The 20,896-nt window shown below is 40.7% G+C and overlaps 1 protein-coding gene across 1 annotated transcript; it reads right to left on the bottom strand.

The window, feature by feature from the left end:
- Positions 1 to 502: 502 nt before the first annotated feature.
- On the bottom strand, positions 503 to 4,774 carry LOC106576803 (cytochrome P450 1B1). The gene is made up of 3 exons (XM_014154233.3): positions 4,390 to 4,774; positions 3,200 to 4,214; positions 503 to 2,385 (listed from the first exon to the last, which is right to left on the bottom strand). The coding sequence occupies exons 2-3, from the start codon at positions 4,204 to 4,206 to the stop codon at positions 1,773 to 1,775; spliced, it is 1,620 nt and encodes a 539-aa protein (XP_014009708.3). The 5' UTR covers positions 4,207 to 4,214; positions 4,390 to 4,774; the 3' UTR covers positions 503 to 1,772.
- Positions 4,775 to 20,896: the final 16,122 nt, after the last annotated feature.

Below are 20,896 nucleotides of genomic sequence, written 5' to 3'. Positions count from 1 at the left end.
GGCAGGGAAAGGGCTCTCCTAAACACTTCCCATTTGTTGCAACATGACATGGCTATGTGCCCATAATACAGTACAATACATTTGTTCGCTGAAATAAGAAAGTAATGAAATCTACTGTATCAAACAACCAGACAAAGTGTATTTCTAATAATAATTATGTCATTTCAGAAAATACACAATTAAAGGTTATTCTATTTTCGGAAACAATTGAACCGGTCATTTAAAAATAGAAAATCTCATCCATAGTGAGTTTGAGATATGGAAGTGTTGAGTGACTTTGTGTATAACCTTTGTGTATTCCTAAACACTGCAGAATCAGCATTCTATTTGTTTTCTACCTGCCCACATTACTTTTTATTTTGGTTCGAATGATCCCCTACTTACTCAAAAGCTGGTTAGTTATACCTCCTCTTCTGAGGCATGTGTTAAAATAAAAACAAAACGCAATCTCTTGTTACTCCAACTCATATCAGTATAATAAATACACTAGTTACAAATCAAGCAAGAATAAAATGTCCTTTAATTTAGTATGACTGTATAATATCACACATATTATCTTTACTCATCAACTCAATGTCATCAGTTCAGATAGATATCGTAAAATACTCTCACAAGAGCATCATCAGAGTTGCAGTAACACTATGATTATGTTCTGTATTCAATACAACATGGAGAATAAATAATTTGATAACTGGTATCTTAAATGAAGAATCTTAATGATATGGTATATATGAAGAACTTTTGCAGAGCAGCCTTTTGAACGTTCAAGCGTATGAAGACATAACACACACTTGAAGAGAACAAAAAGACAATAAAAAAGAAAATGCTATTCTAATATAGATTTTAAAAATGACCATTTCAATTTAACAAATGTACAGTACCAGTCAAACGTTTGTCCACACCCTACTCATTCCAGGGTTTTTCATTATTTTTTACTATTTTCTACATTGTAGAATAACAGTGAAAACATCACAACTATGAAATAACACATATGGAATCATGTAGTAATCAAAAAAGTGATAAAGAAATCTAAATGTAGCCACCCTTTGCCTTGATGAGAGCTGGTTGCCATATTTTGTTTTTTAAAGTTGACTCAATTTTTTAAAAAGCACAATAATCTGAGTTTTCTGTAAAACCTTAGTGCATATGTCAAATTTAGGGTATGGCTGCTCATTAGAATTACCAACACTATGTCACTTAAAACACAATTATTGTTTTTAATAGTAATAAGGTTGGTATTACTATCTACCTACTTACCTATATTTACTTAAATCAATATTCTCTCTGTATCATATTGACCTTGTTGGGAGATCATTTGGGCCATAAAAGGTACACACAGTGCTCTCTGAGGTGGTGGGTGCAAGTAAAATGACTGAATCAACTCCAATTGGTCAATATTCCAGTAAATACAGTAAATGAAGTGGCAAAAAAGTGTAAAAGAACATGCCATCGCCCTCAGATGAACACTGCACACTTTTTTATGTTCTGGCGTGTTCCAGTGAAAGATATACAAACATCAGTGCAATAACCTATTAACAAAAATCTTTAAAAGTTGCATTTTTGTGAGCCATAGTCATATGAGTGATTACCGGTAAAACAAAGAAAATATAATGTATATGAAGGGTATTTTGCCTGAGTGTTCAGTTCATAAATACATTTTTAACTGTATATTAGCTGATACCTGATAGCACATGAGGACGAATTTCAGTTCATGAATCTACTTCTTAAAAGCTTCATTTACCGTTTTTGTCATGCTTTTAGCAACTATATTCTCAGTCTGATCTGGAGTTGCCTGTGTCCTCCTGGGTCTCCCCATAGAGGGGCTTTTGGCTAGCCTCCTCCAAGACGTCCATGCTGTCCCGTAGATTTACTGCTATGGAGAAGTTATTGGGCTTCAGGGTCAGCCCATAGGTGTAGTCAATGGTCGGCAGCTTGTCCGGATCGGGACTAAAGTGGGCCTGGTGTGCCAGCAATGCAGTAAATAGGAACAGCTGCATCTTGGACAGCTCCTCTCCGATGCACCGCCTCTTTCCCAAGGAGAAGATGAGCACGCTGCTGGCCAGGTCCTTGTTCAAAGAGCTGTCCTGGTCCAGGAAGCGCAGGGGGTCAAAGGTCTCTGGTTGTGTCCACCTGGCGGGGTCGTGGTTGATGGACCACTGGTTGATGAAGATCACTGTGTCCTTGAGGATGGTGTAGCCCATGATGGTAGTGTCGGTGATGGTGCTGTGGGGAATGGTGAGAGGCACAAAGCTGGTGAAGCGCATCACCTCGTAGATAAAGGCCATCACGTAAGGCAACTGAGACTGGTCTTCGATGGTGGGCAGACGGCTCCGGTAGACCACTTTGTCCACTTCCTCTTGGAGACGCAGCTGGATATGAGGAAACCTATATAGGAAATGGCCAAAGGTGAACACTCAGAACACAGATATCTTTGTTCATTGAGATAATAATTTCCTATTGGGAAGCTAACCTCTATTTCAACACTGAGGGCATACTCAATACATTAATATTTTTTGATGGGTAACTATGAGCAACAGGTTGATATAGGCTACAGGTTATTTGGCAATTTGTTATTTGGGGATTTGGTAGCATGGTTACAGTTGCCAACATGCTAAGTAATCCTAAGTAAGTACCAAATACTGGACAAAATAAACATGAATTACCATCGAAACGGTTTTATTTTTTCCCGCGCAAAGTGGCAACTCACATCATGATGTTCTACGGCTGAGATTACTTTATTTTTCTCAAGCGAAATTTCAGTAGAGCGGAGCCCTCATTCCAATACCTGCCTGGGCACTTCTGCTATTTAAGACTATTACCTAACATCCTAGTTCTACTACTGACGTGCGGGACACAGGAGCACGTACAGTAGTAGGCTGCCAGCAATAAAAGAGCAGAGCATAGTACTCTTTCGTTGTTTTATGTTGATAGTGAGACAGCGGCATACTAGTATATTAGGTTGGATCATTTTCCCAAGACAAAATAGCTTTTTCTGTTTTACGCATAGGTTTTCTCAACATAAAGCATATATGCTATTGTGAATTGATGAATGCACTTAGTGTAAGTTGCTTTGGATAAAAGCGACGGCTTTATGACTAAAATATAAAATGCATTGTTAATAGAACATATTATAGCCTATAGGAAAAAGAGTACTTTAATTACACTTTAGCTGATTCAAAATGAATACGTAGGCTATTACCTCACAAGTATCAGAATGATCCATTGCAGTGCAGTAGACAGTGTGTCTTGGCTTGCTCCAAAAATATCACCAATAGTAGGTGGCACATAATCTTTGCCTGGTGAGACTCCGGGCGAGCTGTCCTGAGAATGGTCCAATGCCATGATGAAAGCATCTGTCATGTCCCGGATTGTGCTTGGCTGAATGGTCTTTCGATGCTCGACAACCTTAGTAACGATAAATTGACTGAACTCCCGGTTGAGCTCTTTAAAATTGTCAAAAATTGTTTTTATTGGGTTGGGAAAATACTGGAGCCAAGGCATCACATCAACGATGCTCCCAGCCCCTACTGTTTGGGTGAATTGATCATTTCGTCCCACAACTTGCGCAAACTCTGCGTCGTCGTAGGAATACCTCTTTCCAAAGCACACCGCGGTCATTATGTTAGCTGTTGATACCACCAAGTATGTCATCGGCTGGAAATATTTGTGCTCTTTCGTTTTTCCCAGGAAAAGACGGAGCAGCTCCCTAACTTCGCAGACAACGTGGTTTTCGAAGGTCTTTTTGGAGTGATTGTTGCCGTTGGAAAACATACGAACAGTAGATTGGGCTACTTTTCGGTGCACTTTCCACCATTCGCTGAATTTTCCAAAAGCAATGCCATCGCCATTGGAAACATATTGAAAAGAAGTAAAGTCCGGTCTGCCTGCGAAATCAAATCCCTTTTTGATGAGCGCCTGCCTGATTGCGTCGCCATTCAGCACCACAACGTCCCGGCAGCCAAGTTTGATTCGAAAGACATCCCCATATTTCCGTGCCATGCGAGAGAAATAGAGGTGAGGAGTTTTGCCAACCTCTACTGCGTTCCCAATGACCGGCCAAGCGAAGGGTCCAGGCGGGCTGCACACGTCCCAGTTCCGCCTGATCCTGCGCCACAGGTGCACGGCAAAGACAACAGTCAAAGACGCCAATAATATACTCCGTGGCGATGGCCAGGTCATCTCCTCGAATATATTTTGTATGTCCATTATGAAGCCTATAATATATTGAGAGAAAGCAATAAGTTATTTCTGGGAAAAAAAATATTAACTCATTCTAGGGGAATACACAAGTAAAATCAAGAATATAGCGGTAATAATATTACAGCACAAAATATGGTACAACATATCCTATATTTAAAGGGTCAAATAGTGGGAATGAAAATACACCACCTTGCAGTCAATTCGTTGCTTCTTCCAAGTAAAGAACAGCCTTATGTTAATTGTAGTCTGTCGGTTACTAATAGACGTTTTGATGAATAAGCTCCTGTCCTTTGTCCCGTCGATGCCGATGGTAAGACTACATTTTAATATAAATGCAAGAAGCGCGGTAATTATAGGTCACGTCTTTATATAGCGGATCCAGTGATTGAAAGTAAGGATTATTGGAGAATAAAATCCTCATAACCTGCACAATAGACAAGCAAGTAATCCATTATACGTCCAGTAACTTAATTTGTCATTTGGTGCAGTTCTAGACCTTCCACTCTCCACATGTGAATAGCCTTCTGCTGTCCTGAGTTAAATGATTTATCACAAACAGAAGTGTCAAATAGCTTTATAGCTCGTCAACGTCTGAGTCGTGGTTAGTTGTAAGGGGTGTCTGCTCCCCTCCCCCCCTCCCCTTGACACACACACACACACACACGCACGCGCGCGCACGCGCGCGCACGCACGCGCTCACTCGCACTCTCTCTTCCTCCCCTCTCTCATCGAAACACAGCGCGCCTACTTTTTGTTGTCAAACTGTTTGTGTTGTCCATTCCCTCGTTGCAATTGGAGGCAGAATGCAATCACCACTAGCCACTAGAAACTCAATACTTTGCTGGATAGGTTTTGTCAAAGAATTATGGATGTCCAATCAAATCAACGTATTCATTTGTTTTGGTTACCATTCACCAAATATGCCTCTATTTGGGCCTAGGCTATAGCCTCATATGTAGATGGTTATATGTTTAGATTTAATGGTAATAGCCTAACAATAACTACAACCATGATGAAATATCAATAAAAATGAAAGATCATATGATTTTAGCAGCCTAATACTAGAAGACAGAACTACCATACTACTATTAATGTAACATTATTAGTAGTAGTAGTAGTAGTTTTTTGTATTTATTATTTGTTTGACCTAATATTATTCGAATTATCATTAGAAATGGTATACTATTATACTATAAAGTTATTATCGGTTACACCTTGAAAGTATAAGATATAGTATTGTATTGAATTTAATTTATAAATGATGATTAGTGTCTGCGGAAATGTAGGCCTATGGTTTATTAAAATTCAATAGAGTGGGTCTTATCATGCAGCAAATGAGAGTTTCCTTGTTTCATTTGAACTTTATTCGACTTCTATTCCTTTTACGCAAATAAATCGTGTTTTTACTCATTCATACTGTCAAATTATTTGATATTGCAATTTATTAAGGATTTATACGAATGTGTGTGCTGGGGACACGTTTTCCAGAATTATCTGGTGCTATGCTATATTTCGTGAATTATTCCCCAAATGGATCTAACAACATGTGTTTTTTATGTCCTTTAATGTGTTTACATAAAGGCTAGTGCGGATCATGCACATTAATAGAAATAAACGTGTTTGTAGATTGACCGAGTGTTTCTGGTATAGTTGTATTTCTTACTTTACGGGATACAGTTTCCAACAAGTAAAATTTGTTCGTTTTAATTTATAATTATAATGAATTATTAATTATGAGAGGTCTATAAAACATTAGACTTATTATTCCTCATTATTAGTTGATGCTTTATTCCGTTATCGAGGCCTGATACGTGACAGGAGCTGGGTTTCAAGCATACCTGCAATCACTTACTAACTGTTGATGAAGTATATTTTATATCTTAAAACATAGGTGCTTAATTTATATATAACTTGTCATTTAGGCTATTACACAGATCTGCATGAATTTTGGCAGGACACAGAGTAAACTGTATGTAAATATCAAGTTGTTCCATAGCATGTTCGTTTCCCCACATGTCCCGCCTCCATTTAATCTAAGAAACATTTTACATTTGATATATTTAATATTTGTCAATGGGTCTTTTTTTTCTCAAAGCATATGAAATTATGATAGGCCTGTCAAACGTTGTTCATTAGACAAACGTTGTTCATTAGGCTGCATGTCCAATGTATACCACCAAGAGGAGACTGTCCCTATGCCTTTTATTTTTTAATTTCACTAATTACAAGACATTGTATTACAATTGTATTCTATCTATTTCCCTACGCATGTATTTGAACGGTTATCTTGGAATACAAGCTATTGGAATAATAGTTTACAAGTTTGTTGACACAAAAATCCAAATAAGAATGATTGAGATAAAGGCATATTGTTTATTTGTAAAAAAAATTTTCAAGGAAAGAAAGGGTGATACCTAATCATTTGTACAACTGAATGCATTCAACTGAAATGTGTCTTCCGCATTTAACCCAACCTCTCTGAATCAGAGAGGTGGGGGGGGGGGGGGGGGGGGGGGCTGACATAATCGACATCCACGTCTTCGGCGCCAGGAGAAGTGCATAACACACATCACTACATTTCTGTGGATTTATGTCCATTCTACTCACTGTTGAGCATCTCATCTCACAGCACCATTCACAAATCACACAGCACAATAATGTGGAAAGTGTGTTAGTCAGAATGAGGAGATTTGTCACTTATTTTTTTTGTTTTGTTATACATTTTTTTTATTGGGACCTTTTGGCTATAGTTTTAAGACTTCAGTACCACGGACAGCGCATACAAGATAACTGTGTTTATTTTCGACAGCTAATATTTAAATTATATAACCTAATGCTTTTGAGTTTGGAATCAAAAACTGAAATGGGTAGTTTAATTTCATTCTCATAACTGTTAATGAGCACTCACTTGAAATACAATGCAAAAGCATACATTCACTATTCAATATACACTACATGACCAAAAATATGTGGACACGCCTTCAAATGACTGGATTCGGCTATTTCAGCCACACCTGCTGACAGGTGTATAAAATCGAGAACACAGCCATGTAATCTCCATAGACAAACATTGGAGGTAGAATGGCCTGTACTGAAGAGCTCAGTAACTTTCAACGTGGCTCTGTCATAGGATGTGTGTAAAAATGGTTGCAACTCTCACTACCGAGTTCCAAACTGCCTCGGGAAGCAACGTCAGCACAAGAACTGTTTGTCGGGAGCTTCATGAAATGGGTTTCCATGGCCGAGCAGCCGCACACAAGCCTAAGATCACCATGCACAATGCCAAGCGTCGGGTGGAGTGGTGTAAAGCTCGCCGCCATTGGACTCTGGAGCAGTGGAAATGCGGACTCTGGAGTGATGAATCATGCTTCACCATCTGGCAGTCTGACGGACGAATCTGGGTTTGGCGGTAGCCAGGAGAACTCTTCCTGCTCGAATGCATAGTGCCAACTGTAATGTTTGGTGGAGAAGGAATAATGGTCTGGGGCGGTTTTTCATGGTTCGGGATAGGCCCCTTAGTTCCAGTGAAGGGAAATCTTAACGCTACAGCATGCAATGGCATTATAGACGATTCTGCGCTTCCAACTTTGTGGCAACAGTTTGGGGAAGGCCCTTTCCTGTTTCAGCATGACAATGCCCCCATGCACAAAGTGAGGTCCATACAAAAATGGTTTGTCGAGATCGGTGTGGAGATCGGACTGGCCTGCACAGAGCCCTGACCTCAACCCCATCAAACACCGTTGGGATGAATTGGAACGCCGACTGCAAGCCAGGCCGTATCACCCAACATCAGTGCCCGACCTCTTGTGGCTGAATGGAAGCAAGAAGCAGCAATGTTCCAACATCTAGTGGAAAACCGTCCCAGAAGAGTGGAGGCTGTTAAAGCAGCAAAGGGGGGACCAACTCCATATTAATGCCCATGATTTTGGAATGAGATGTTCGACGAGCAAGTGTCCACATACTTTTGGCCATGTACTGTATATCCTTCTAGAAAATATCTTTCTATTTTTTATTTTAACATGCGTACATCATTTTACTCTCAAAATTGACTCCTTACCTAAATGCCAACACCTGTTATTAAATGCTGATAAATAAATAACTATGAAACATATATTAAATATTCAATGGTCAGCACATTTTCCATCAATTTATATTAAATAGTTTGCACAATTTGAAGATGGCGCAGAAGAACATGGCTGACGTTTTATATTCTCCCAACCAATTGTGCAATTCTTTAAACATTTTTTTAGCATTTTGTGGTAACTTATTTTTTAACTTATTGTGTACATAATGTTGTTGCTACCGTCCCTTATGACCGAAAATAACTTCTGGACATCAGAAAAGCGATTACTCACCGCGGACTGGAAGAAACTTTTTCCTTTAACGAGTCCATCGAGAAGGATATCCTGCTTTCACTGGAACAGGCCCAGATCCAAGCCTTTTGCGTGAAGAACTACGGGAAAAGGCGGGCCGAACAGGCCCCCATTAACTTCGACGGGGCTGTAGTGGAGCGTGTTGAGAGTTTCAAGTTCCTTGGTGTCCACATCACGAACGAACTATCGTGGTCCAAACATACCAAGACAGTCGTGAAGAGGGCACGACAAAACCTTTTCCCCCTCAGGAGACTAAAAAGATTTGGCATGGGTCCCCAGATCCTCAAAAGATTTTACAACTACACCATCGATAGTATCCTGACCGGTTGCATCACTGCCTGGTATGACAACTGCTCGGCATCTGACCGTAAGGCGCTACAGAGGGTAGTGTAAGTATCTCACTGAGGGTAGCCCCAGTATCTCACTGGAGCCAAGCTTCATGACATCCAGTACCTATATAATAGGCAGTGTCAGAGGAAATCCCATAAAATTCAGACTCCAGTCACCCAAGTTATTTTCTCTGCTACCGCACGGCAAGCGGTACCAGAGCACCACGTCTAGGCCCAAAAGGCTCCTCAACAGCTTCTACCCCCAAGCCATTAGACTGCTGAACAATTCATAAAATCGCAACCGGACAATTTACATTGACCAACACATTTTATTTCCAACACAATTTCCTACCGTCCACAAGCCGCAACGCGATCACCTATTACCATTTAGTAGGCTCGCGATGAGCTACGACTCAGAGGATTGCTGATTCAATCGCAGTGCTAAGCACTTGTTCATTTTTTTTAACCCTATCCCAAACCTTTACCTTGACCACTCAAAATGAATGCCCTGTTGCCTAAATTTAACCAAAAACTGTTTCAGTTTCACTTTTGCACAGTTTGACTGTGTCACGTCCTGACCAGTAAAGGGGTCATTTGTAATTCTAGTATGGTCAGGGCGTGGCAGGGGGTGTTTGTTTTGTGTGTTCTGGGGTTTTTGGTTCTAGGGGATTTTGGTTCTAGTTTTCTATTTCTATGTTTCTTTTTCCATGTTTGGCCGAGTATGGTTTCCAATCAGAGGCAGGTGTTTCTCGTTGTCTCTGATTGGAAGCCATACTTAGGCAGCCTGTTTTTTCCTTTGGGTTTGTGGGTGGTTGTTTTCCGTTATAGTCTTTGTACCTTACGGAACTGTCGTTTTGTCGTTTGTTAGTCATTTTGTTTAAGTGTTCACTTTAATCTAAATAAAGAAGATGAGCACTATACCCGCTGCGTTTTGGTCCAATCCTTACGACGCCTATGACAGACTGACAGCTAACATATATCAAAATATACTTAATTAAAACGGCCATACAGTCCATAATCTACAGACAGCACCACAGATGGCCCCACACACTATAAATGGGATAGTGGGTTCAATCGCAGTATTATGCGATCCGCTAGCTACGGCTCTGAGGATCGTGGGTTCAATCCCAGTAATTTCCAGTGGTTTACATTTTTTGTTTGTTTTAACCCTATCCCAAACCTTAACCCTTACCTTAACCATTTGGAATTAATGCCTAAGGTTAATAACCCTGTTAACAAAATTTTACAAAAATGTAAACTTAACAGTCGAGGTAAATATCGGTTTCATTTTTACGCAGTTTGACTGACAGCTAACATACGTCGATATAAACCATAATTAAAACAACCACACAGTCCATAATCTACAGACAGCACCACAAACGGCCCCACATGCCATAATTAAAATGGCCAGTCATGTCATATCTCTATTGCTGAGAGGGATAGCATCTTCTTTGGAGCTTGTGTTGTGAAAAAGTTAAAGGGCAACTCATTTTCAACCGCATTTTCAATATCTCCAGCACAAAACCAGTGTCAACATATGTGAAAACAGTTTTGTAGAAAAAATTTTTTTTTCACTAATTCGGTAACAATTTACTTTGACTACATATCCATAAATAATGTATTACACATCTATAAGCATTTATAATGGTCCCAACCACATTATTAAAGGTTAATGAAATATATCCATAAAATATCTATAGCGCATTAATGTCATGCTATGCAAGAGCTCATATTTAGGTATCTTAATACATGCATAAGTACAATGACAGCGTAGTGCCATCATTATGGCTGTTCTCAAAAGTGAGCTTCTGCCATACCAGTGTTAGTGAACATGTCAAAAGGCCAAACCACCTTAAAAATATTATGCTGATATACACTGTGTGTACAAAACGTTAGGAACACCTGCTCTTTCCATGACATAGACTGACCAGGTGAATCTAGGCGAAAGTTATGATCCCTTATTGATGTCACCTGTTAAATCCACTTCAGTCAGTGCAGATGAATAGTAGGAGACACCCCCAATTAGCATAATAAAAAATACCCCCGTAAAAATCTGACAGTTTAAAGGGGAATTTCACTCTGGCTCTGCCACAGCATATAGTCATTAGTATATGAACAATATTACGCTTTTATCATAAACATCACAATTATCCAAACCACATGCTAGAACTAGCAAATTTTCATTTCACAGGTAGAATCGGGAAGTGTCGACTCCCTGTGTATTCGTCTGCTCATTGTCACGTCCTGACCATAGAAAGCTGTTATTTTCTATGGTAGAGTAGGTCAGGGCGTGACAGGGGGGTTTTCTCGTTTAGTTTTTCTATGTTGGTATGTTCTAGTTTTGTATTTCTATGTTGGGTTTGTTGGGATGATCTCCAATTAGAGGCAGCTGGTCCTCGTTGTCTCTAATTGGAGATCATACTTAAGTAGGTGTTTTTTCCACCTGGGTTTGTGGGAGATTGTCTTTGAGTTAGTGTATGTTTCAACTCTGCGTCACGGTTTGTTGTTTTTGTTCATTCAGTTTATTTGTGTATGTATTGCATAGTTTCACAGTGAAAATAAAATGTGGAACGACACACACGCTGTGCTTTGGTCCACTCCTTCCTACGACAACCGTGACACTCATAGTGAACCACAAAGTCTGGAATTCATAACGAATCCTGATACCGCCCGCTAGGTAGAGGGGGCGTTCTCACAAACTTGAATAATGGTGTTGACCAACAAACAGTAATCTAAGAACTTCTCTAGGCAAGATTTTTGTTGAAAACGTTAGTTTTTCACAAATGTTTGTCATCATGCCTGTGTTGTGTTCTGTGCTAAGTATAAACAAACGTGAAAATGTGTTATCTTTCACCGTTATACCTACCAGAAAATCACCCAGATTCTGCCAGTGGCTTACTTGCGGCTATCAAGAATGATGCGGTGACCAAAGATAATCAGGGATTTTCAGACTGAACTGATGGGTAACAGCTAAAGTTACAGTCGTAATTTAGCTAGCTAACGTTACAGTGCTGATAGCTAACTCATATAGCTATCTTTTCTGGTATGCACACTGTCAATCAATTTCGCCAATGCCATTGTAGTCACTGCTTGACTGGTAGCTACCTTCAGCAGAGTAAACATGTTTGTTCTATAAGGGCACAGGGTGAGACCCAGATGCAGACACGGGAGACAGATGGTTCGAGTCTCTGATATTTATTAGTATCCAAGGGGCAGGCAAGAAAATCATTGTGGACAGGCAAAAGATCATAACAAGGTCAGAGTCCAGGAGGTACAGAGTGGCAGGCAGGCTCGAGGTCAGGGCAGGCAGTATGGTCAGGCAGGTGGGTTCAGAGTCAAGGCAGGCAAGGGTCAAAACTGGGAGAACTAGCAAAAAACATAGAAAAGGAAAAAGCAGAAGCACGGAGTTGACTTGACAAAACAAGACGAACTGGCACAGACAGACAGAAAACACAGGTAAAAATACCCAGGGGATAATGGGGAAGATGGGTGACACCTGGAGGGGGTCGAGACAAGCACAAGGACAGGTGAAACAGATCAGGGTGTGACATGTTCTCCCTTTGACAGATGTTAGCTAACATAAACTAGCTAATGTTACCAAAAACAAGTCTCAATTTGGTAGTCATCTATTCCACCCTTGTCTGGAAAACACTCCGTTACCAAAAATAGAATTGTAGATATAGCTAAGTCACTCTCTGTTTGTGTGTTGGTAGCAATAATTAATGTGTATATATCGTCTATGGTTGGTTGGTTCTCAGCCACTGTCAGCTGGCTAGCAGTCTTGACGCCAATTTAGTGACGTGAGTTAGTTAACAGCAACCTGAAAATATTGAAATCCATGTTAGGTATGCTTAGCTAGCCAGTCTAATAGAGATCAATACAATTAGTGGGGGGGGGGGGGTTCAATTGTGTATTGTTTTGTATTGTTGCACTAAGACCACAATCATGTCTTACCAGAAGATGTGCAGTACCAGCAAATATTCTGCAAGAGGACCAAACAGTTGGTGGTTAAGAAGCCCTACAGCACTTTAAGCAGTCTTATCCAGCTGGTCATTCACCGCAGACACGACAAGACCATCGCCATAAGCACAAAAAGTCTCAGCTTCCCCAGTCAGTCCACCATTGCGTAACAACGTTCTTATGCCAGCGTTTTCCAAACTCGGTCCTCGGGACCCCACGGGGTGCACATTTAGATGTTTGCCCTAGCACTACACAGCTGATTCAAAAAATCAAAGCTCGATTAGTTGTTTATTTTAATCTGCTGTGTAGTGCTAGGGCAACAACCAAAACGTGCACCCCTTGGGGTCCCCAGGACCAAGTTTGGAAACCCTGCCAGAAGACCCAGTGCTCCTCTACTCTGGGTTTTCTAGAAATCAAATCGGGAGAGACAACTAAAGGTGTTGACCCTCTACATCTCTCAAGACACTGGAGCACTGGGCCAGCCATTCTTAAGTAGCACCCACTTACGAGATGGCAACCAGCACAGGTGTAACACATACTGACTAATGAGGTGACACCAATCGCTGTGCCCTACATGCTAACGTGCTAAAATGCAACCTCAAAATATAAATGGAAAAAACAAAACAAGTAACACCATGGTCAAAAATGATCTGTGCTACACCAAACAGTACCTATCCTGTAACTCCCAGTAATAGATACCAACAATCTGTTGATAAGCAGATGATGGGAGAGGTGGTCATGATGAAATTGCCATTCCAAAGACAGTTCAGGGAGTACTTGGGAGCTGTGGGAGGAGTGTTATGATCATACTGCCATTCAGTTCCTCATGAGTCATCTGCTTGAAATCGAGCATAATGTCTAATCCCACGAGAGGGATACAGTTCATGGGATACAGTTCTACTACAATGACACTCACAGGCAAAGGAATTCAGTGTCTGTATCTAGAATCCACTTCAGGAAGAAGCCCAGGCACCCATGGTATTGGCTGTTAGACAAAAAATAAACAGCATTATATTCTGTTGTACTGTTTGAACAACAGTTAAACCATGCCAGCATTACAGCAACATTAGGATAGACTACTTGAACATGCATACATGTGCAGAGGCACAGAGATTACATGTACAACAATATCTAGCCTAATAGAAAGAAACAGGGCATAACCCTGAACCTTTGCACAGTGACCAGACTGTACAAATGAGCCTAGGTAAGAAAGCAGACAGTATCTACCTACAACCATGAATACCAGGCATGCTTATGCAAATATTTGTATACTAAAACCAGGTTCAGTTTTAGAGATTTACAACAGTAAATTATTGTATTATTGTTTCTCATCACTGTTTGCTAGTAAACTTATCTAGCTGGCTTGCTGGATATGCAATACTTGTTATTTACATCTGTTCAGAACCCTATATTGTGTCATGCCTATGATTTTGTGATTGAAATGCATCCTAGGTCATAATCATAACCAACGTCAACCTTCGTCAATTATGTTACGTAGCCAGCTAGTAAATTAGTTACAGTTGCTTATGCGACACATTTGCTAGCAAGTTACAAATGCGAGGCGTGGCACATAAGTTAACAGGCGCCAGGCTAATGAGCTAGCCAACTCCAGTCATGTGCTAACATTTGTTGGTAAACCTAGCTTTAGGTGACTGGTTGTAACGTTGTAGCTTGCTGTTTAGTAGCTAGCCATATCTACGACTAAAAAGAGAAGAGATTTTACAATTGAGATACAAAATATACCGGTAGTTGTGCTACCTAGCTAGCTACCTAGCTAGCTAAATTAGCAAACAGAACAATTATTAGATCCCCCCACAATAACACAGTAGGTTGTTAGCCAGCAATACACAATATGGGTTTCAGTAGATAAACTAAAGTTTGCTAGGTTGCTTGCAGGAAAAATAACTTACTTAGCTAGGCACCATATTTGTCATCTGCCCTCTGGGTGCTGGCTTTGGGTGTAGCTGAGCTTCTAACGTTAGCTAAATCCAACTCATTGTTTAGAATCCTCTTTGCTATATTCCGGTTTAAACATGTACGGTTGAATGTTACCATGTAGCTAATAGATGCTCCATCATCTAATTCGTGTTGATGAGAGGAATCACTTGAAGTTCTTTCAGTTTTGCCCAAAGGATTATTGTTAGTATCCGCCTCGTAGTCTTTCAGAGACTGGAGAAAATGTATCTGCTTGTATATTTAGCATAATTTTGCCTCGATTCTGACTAGTCTCCTAGTCCCTGCCACTGAAAAACATCCCCATAATGCTGCCACCACCATGCTTCACCATAGGGTTGGTGCCAGGTTTCCTCCAGACGTGGCGCTTGGCATTGGAGTTCAATCTTGGTTTCATCAGACCAGAGAATCTTGTTTCTCATCGTCTGATTGTCTTTAGGTGCCTTTTGGCAAGCACTAAGCGGGCTGTCATGTGCCTTTTACAGAGGAGTGGTTTCCGTCTGGCCACTTTACCATAGAGGCCTGATTGGTGGAGTACTGTAGAGATGGTTCTCCCATCTCCCCAGAGGAACTCTACAGCTCTGTCAGAGTTAACATCGGGTTCATGGTCACCTCCCTGACCAAGGCCCTTCTCTCCCAATTGCTCAGTTTGGCCGGGCGGCCAGCTCTAGGAAGAGTCTTGGTGGTTCCAAACTTCTTCCAATTTAAGAATGATGGAGGCCACTGTGTTCTTGGGGACCTTCAATGCTGCAGACATTTTTTGGTACCCTCCCCCCAATCCTGTCTCAGAGCTCTACGGACAATTCCTTCGACCGCATGGCTTGGTTTTTGCTTTGACATGCACTGTCAACTGTGGGACCTTATACAGACGGTTGTGTGCCTTTCCAAATCATGTCCAATCCATTGAATTTACCACGGGTGGACTCCAATGAAGTTGTAGAAACATCTCAAGGATGATCAATGGAAACAGGATGCACCTGACCTCAATTTCATGTCTCTTTTCAAACGGTCTGAATACTTATGTAAATAAAGTATTTCTGTTTTTTTTATCTTTTCTGAATTTGCAAAAATGTGTAAAAACCTGTTTTCACTTTGTCATTATGGGGTATTGTGTGTAGATTGCTGAGGATTTAAAAAATGTTTATCCATTTTAGAATAAGGCTGTAACGTATTTTTTTTGTGAAAAAGTCAAGGGGTCTGAATACTTTCCGAAGGCACCGTAGACTGTCCATGAATCGACGTATGCCAACATATTACCTTGAAAACAACGGTTGGACATCTTGGACGCAGTCTCCAGTTCTTATTATACCTCAGTGGGGTAGCTGCATCAAGGGGCTAGGCTTCCACTCTAGAAGCACGGTTTCGACTGCTCTTACAGTTTTTCTTCAGTACTGCAGTTTAACTGACGCCCGGCCCAGACAGACAATGTCCATAGACGGCCACGTAGAGAAGTCAGATTTGAAAATTCCTAATAAGACAATCATCACCTTTGTGCACAAAACATATCTTTTGATAAGTGAGGAATGTTTATAAATGCTTTATAAATGGGAAAATATAAATGACGTTACTCTGACTTAATAGAATTCATACATAGACCTTTAATGTTGGTGTTATAAATCAGAGTGGCAAACGCCACAGTTAATTACCATGAAGTGCTTAGCTATAAATGCTTTCTTTATAAATGGGAACATAGATTTGACTTTACTTTTGACTGCATAGAATTCGTACCTTTTATTTGTGCGTTTTTTGACCAGTATTGCCAACTTAATTGTGATGTGGAGGAGGGCTGTTAATGAGTTACGAAAGAGTTATGATTTGACCCTCAACTACACGATTTGATCCGTAAAATTTACCCTGAGGATTCACTTTAAAAAAAGTGGTTTGGCCTTTGGGCATAGTCAGTAACACTGGTATGGCAGAAGCACACTTTTGAGAACAGCCATAATGATGACACTTCACTGTCATTGTAATGCATCTATTAAGATACTTAAATATGAGCTCTTGCATAGCATTACATGAATGCGCTATAGATATGCTATGGATATATTTCATTACCGTTAATAAGGCAGTTGGGACCTGTTATATATAACACGTTCATGAAATGCATAGAGATGTGTAATGAATGAGTTGTGGATATTTAGTCACAGTATATCGTTACCAGAAACAGTGATTTTCAAACACTATGAGATCCACGGTGGCGTGAGGAGCAAGAAAACACACTCCCTTGGGCTAGAAACTCGTTGCAGGTTTTGAAAATCACAGTTTTTTACTTTTAATCACACACCGTAATGTCACAGAGAATCAATTTTTTGTAGGACCTTTTTTCTTATCTTTTTAATAACCACAGACACTGGTTTGCTGCTATAGATTATGAATATGAGGTTGAAAAGTGGCACAATTGCCCTTTAAGTGCAGGTAATCCACTGACCAGGTAAACTTACAGTCGGGCCTTTGGTGAAATGATAGTGAGATGGGAGAGGAGAGGACCAGAGGGACCGGATGCAGAGCTGAGATTTGGTTTGAGTGGCTTCTCTGGCCCATACCTGGGCTGGCTAGTCTGTCCCTCCCCTCGTGACTGCAGACGGACAGACTGCTTCACACAGGTGCTGAGCTGATCTACTGTGAAAGGCTTTGAAGATCAATCAGACTTCCACTTTTCACATCAACATCAGTAAATCAACATGACATGTAAGGATTTCCCTCCTCCACATGTTCACACGAACACATCAATCACTGCAGAGATACACAGGCGGTCTTACACACCGTGTTACAAAGACAGACACTTTTTTAAAGACAAAACTGCTCATATTCACTACACATACTTGAAAGCCAAATTAATATCTGCACATTTGGGATAGAACAAGAAAGTGAGTTCATAATCATTTATTATAGTCATTTATTCTGTGTCAAAACACACAAAATGCATATAAGATTATTTATTTTAACTTAAGAGACAAATTGCTATAGCGTCTACATCCATTTTTGGACTTTGATATACAGTATATACCCATTGATTCTTCAAGAATATAACTTAGAAATGATTCGTGAGCTTATTCAACTGTCGTACTCCATCAGAACCCAAAATGTAAGGTTGTTTTACTCCATCATTTTTAAACAATGTAATTCAAAACAAAAACTGTATAGGCTCAAAACATGGTTTAAGTAATTGCGATCTCATGGATGGTCAGTCCTTGCATCCATAGCTCTGTCTATGAATTTGAGAGCGGTTGCATTTCTCCAGCCCCAACTCTCAGCTCTTTACCAAAACAGAGGCAAGTCAGCGCTTTGTTATTGTTTGAACTGCAGATTGCCCCTTTAAATGAAATTGACTGATCTTTCTAGGAATGCCTATGAGGAATTGTTTTGACTTTTGTCAGCATTTCATTAAAGGAGCACCCGCACCCTGACTAGGTCACCAGATGCAGAACAGTCAATTTTTCTTCTTCTCGCTGTTTCTATTGCTGAGATTGCGTGTGAAGGAGTGCTTGGAATCCAGAGGAACTGCAAGCAATGACAAGACCCACACTAAGCTGGGAGACTTCAAGTTACAAGGTTAAAAAGTCAATATCTCGTACATTTAATATATTCAGGTGCTGGCTTTTGTTATAGGCTTGTGTCACTTATGTCACACACACAAAAAAAAATCTGTTTTGCTGTTGGTCTAGCCTATATTGAATCAGAGAACAAGATACATGATCAGTAAATAAAATACAGAAAGGGCCATTACTTTGATTTATGTGAGTAATTAGTGGAAGTGTACACGCACCCTAGGAAGAGAGGTGTACACTTTTACCGTGCTTAGAGAAGGCTTATCTTCATCTCTCAATCGATGCAGTGAACTTCTGGGGGAAACAAGAGCAGAGGGGACAGCCGTGGAGCTGTCACGCACATGCAGTTCATCATGGGGGTGTCTTCTGAAAGGGAAAAGACGCTGACAACCTCCCTAAAACACACTGCTGCTAGGTCGGGCTATGTTGTGTGGAGTTGCCAGGGTTAATACAATGTCACTGTATCCTTTTGAGCAATTGCGTTGACTAGACTGGTCATGGTAAAATACTCTTATGTCGTAGGCTTACTCTCAGCAATTGAAAAAGCCTGCACTTTAGACAAGTTGAAATAGGCATGGGATAGCCTACATGGCCTTATGGAATACAATCAATATTTAGTGGTGAGAAATAATAAAATACAGTATATATCATTCCCCACTAAACTGGCAAACATATTGTAGCGAGTTCAGGGGCAACCGGATCGGGACTTGAGTCTGGGTCCGGCGACTGTCAACCCAACACCTTAGCCATTACACCAAGAGATCTAAACCTCTTGAGATTGCTAGATGTTGGGTTAAGATCGCAACAATGTTTACGGCCACAAATGCATTGGAAATTGGTGTCGATGTGCACATGAAGTTATAGCTTAGATGTGTAATAATGTTTTGAATGAAAATAATTTGTTACATAATGCTTACAGGATACATTGGTTTTGCTTGACCATGTCATGGATCCTGAATGATAGGCTATGGATGCCCCTGGGGTTCTCCCCAACCGGATGTCCTCCTTGGTGCGTGTGTCACAGGTGTGACAAAAGCCTCAATTGCTTATCATGCACGCTTCTGCATTGTTAGTTGAATGATTGATTCAGAATTCTCCTTGGCTGACTGTTTCCTTTAAACGCTGTACTTTTGGGGGTTTAAGGTGCAGCCACCTGGGGAAAGGTGCTGGTAAGAGGGAAGTGTTTGTCATGTGTCTGGTAAGTGCTGGCTAAGCTTGACGGTATTGTTTGATGTTCCTGTGTATGGATACGATAAAACTTAAGTTGAAATGTTAGTTAGTGCTTCCCTCGGATCTGCACCAGAACCTGTATCTTCGTTTGTTTGATTATTTAATAACAGTCTTGGCCAGGCTGACACGTGATTTAGTTTTGGACTCTAGGATTTTGGACAAGGCAATAATAAAACTGGTCAACTTGCAACGTCTGGAAACGAAGAACCTGTATGTGTTGGGCAGAGCTCCCCATGCTCTTGTTTAAACCTGGGGTGGCAGTGTATTGAAGATTGACACATGCTCCATTGTAAAGGTAAAGGATGTCCTAAACAATTTTTTCCCCCCTTGATTACCTTGTAGGAATGCTCTGCATTCATGTTAATAGAATTTCCTATACACCTTTAGGGTATCCCACATCACCGTTGAACGCATGTGTTTCTGTACCTACTCAAGCAATGTAACCAAGTTATAACTACTTCTGACATCATTGCATGTGGTTTACTTTGTACTTTTCTACTCATGTTGGCTTGTTAAAATTACACACTTATTGGAAGGTAATTTCACTGTTATCGGAGATGTAAGGCTCATATTGTAACACACAGTGCAATTACAACTGCTCCTCTCTTTCTCTTGCCTCTATTTTTGCCCCAGTCTTCAAAGTGGGTTTGCCCATCCTGTTAATTGTTTCCCATTAGAGATGTGAATTGCTTCCTATTAGATAAAGAAACCTGCCGCTTTGAGGTTAGTCTTGGGACGAGTCGGTGGCCAAGCCGCCCGCTCAGCGGCCCCTCATTACGACTGAATGACCCCTGTGACTCCATGTCAAAGTGCCCCACAACACCCCCGCTCGCCCTCAAAGCTTCCCAGAAGACTATAAATCCAGATTTTACCCAAGTTAATGAAAAGAGAACGATGCTAATGAGTGCTCGACGTATCCTAATGATTTTGCGGATTAACAGAGTGCTCATTGAGGTACCTCTATCTGCGTGGTCTTTTTTTTTTGTCTGGCCAACTGTTCCTGAGGCCCTTGCCAAAGCGTAGTCAGCAGCCCGTGAAGGCGTCTCCCTCCATCCTCACACTAAAAGGGCATTTTACCCCTGAATTCTGAATCGGCGTGCAGACTTTTGTTTTACTGGAGGAAAAACCTTTGTCGCAAGTATGTGGAAACCGGTTGAACTCCTGGTACTTTGGGAAGAATGGGAGCCCAGCCACAGAATGTGTTCTACTGCATGATTGCGCTTTTGAAAACACGTCAACTAAGAAAGCTGTGTCCTCACTGATCCTTTTTTCGCTGTTACCATCAGTCATTGTTTTTATTGTC

The sequence above is a fragment of the Salmo salar genome, chromosome 18 (genome assembly GCF_965601325.2).
Source record: "Salmo salar chromosome 18, fSalSal1, whole genome shotgun sequence".
NCBI classification, from domain to species: domain Eukaryota; kingdom Metazoa; phylum Chordata; class Actinopteri; order Salmoniformes; family Salmonidae; genus Salmo; species Salmo salar.
This window is presented reverse-complemented; position numbering and strand designations above follow the sequence as displayed.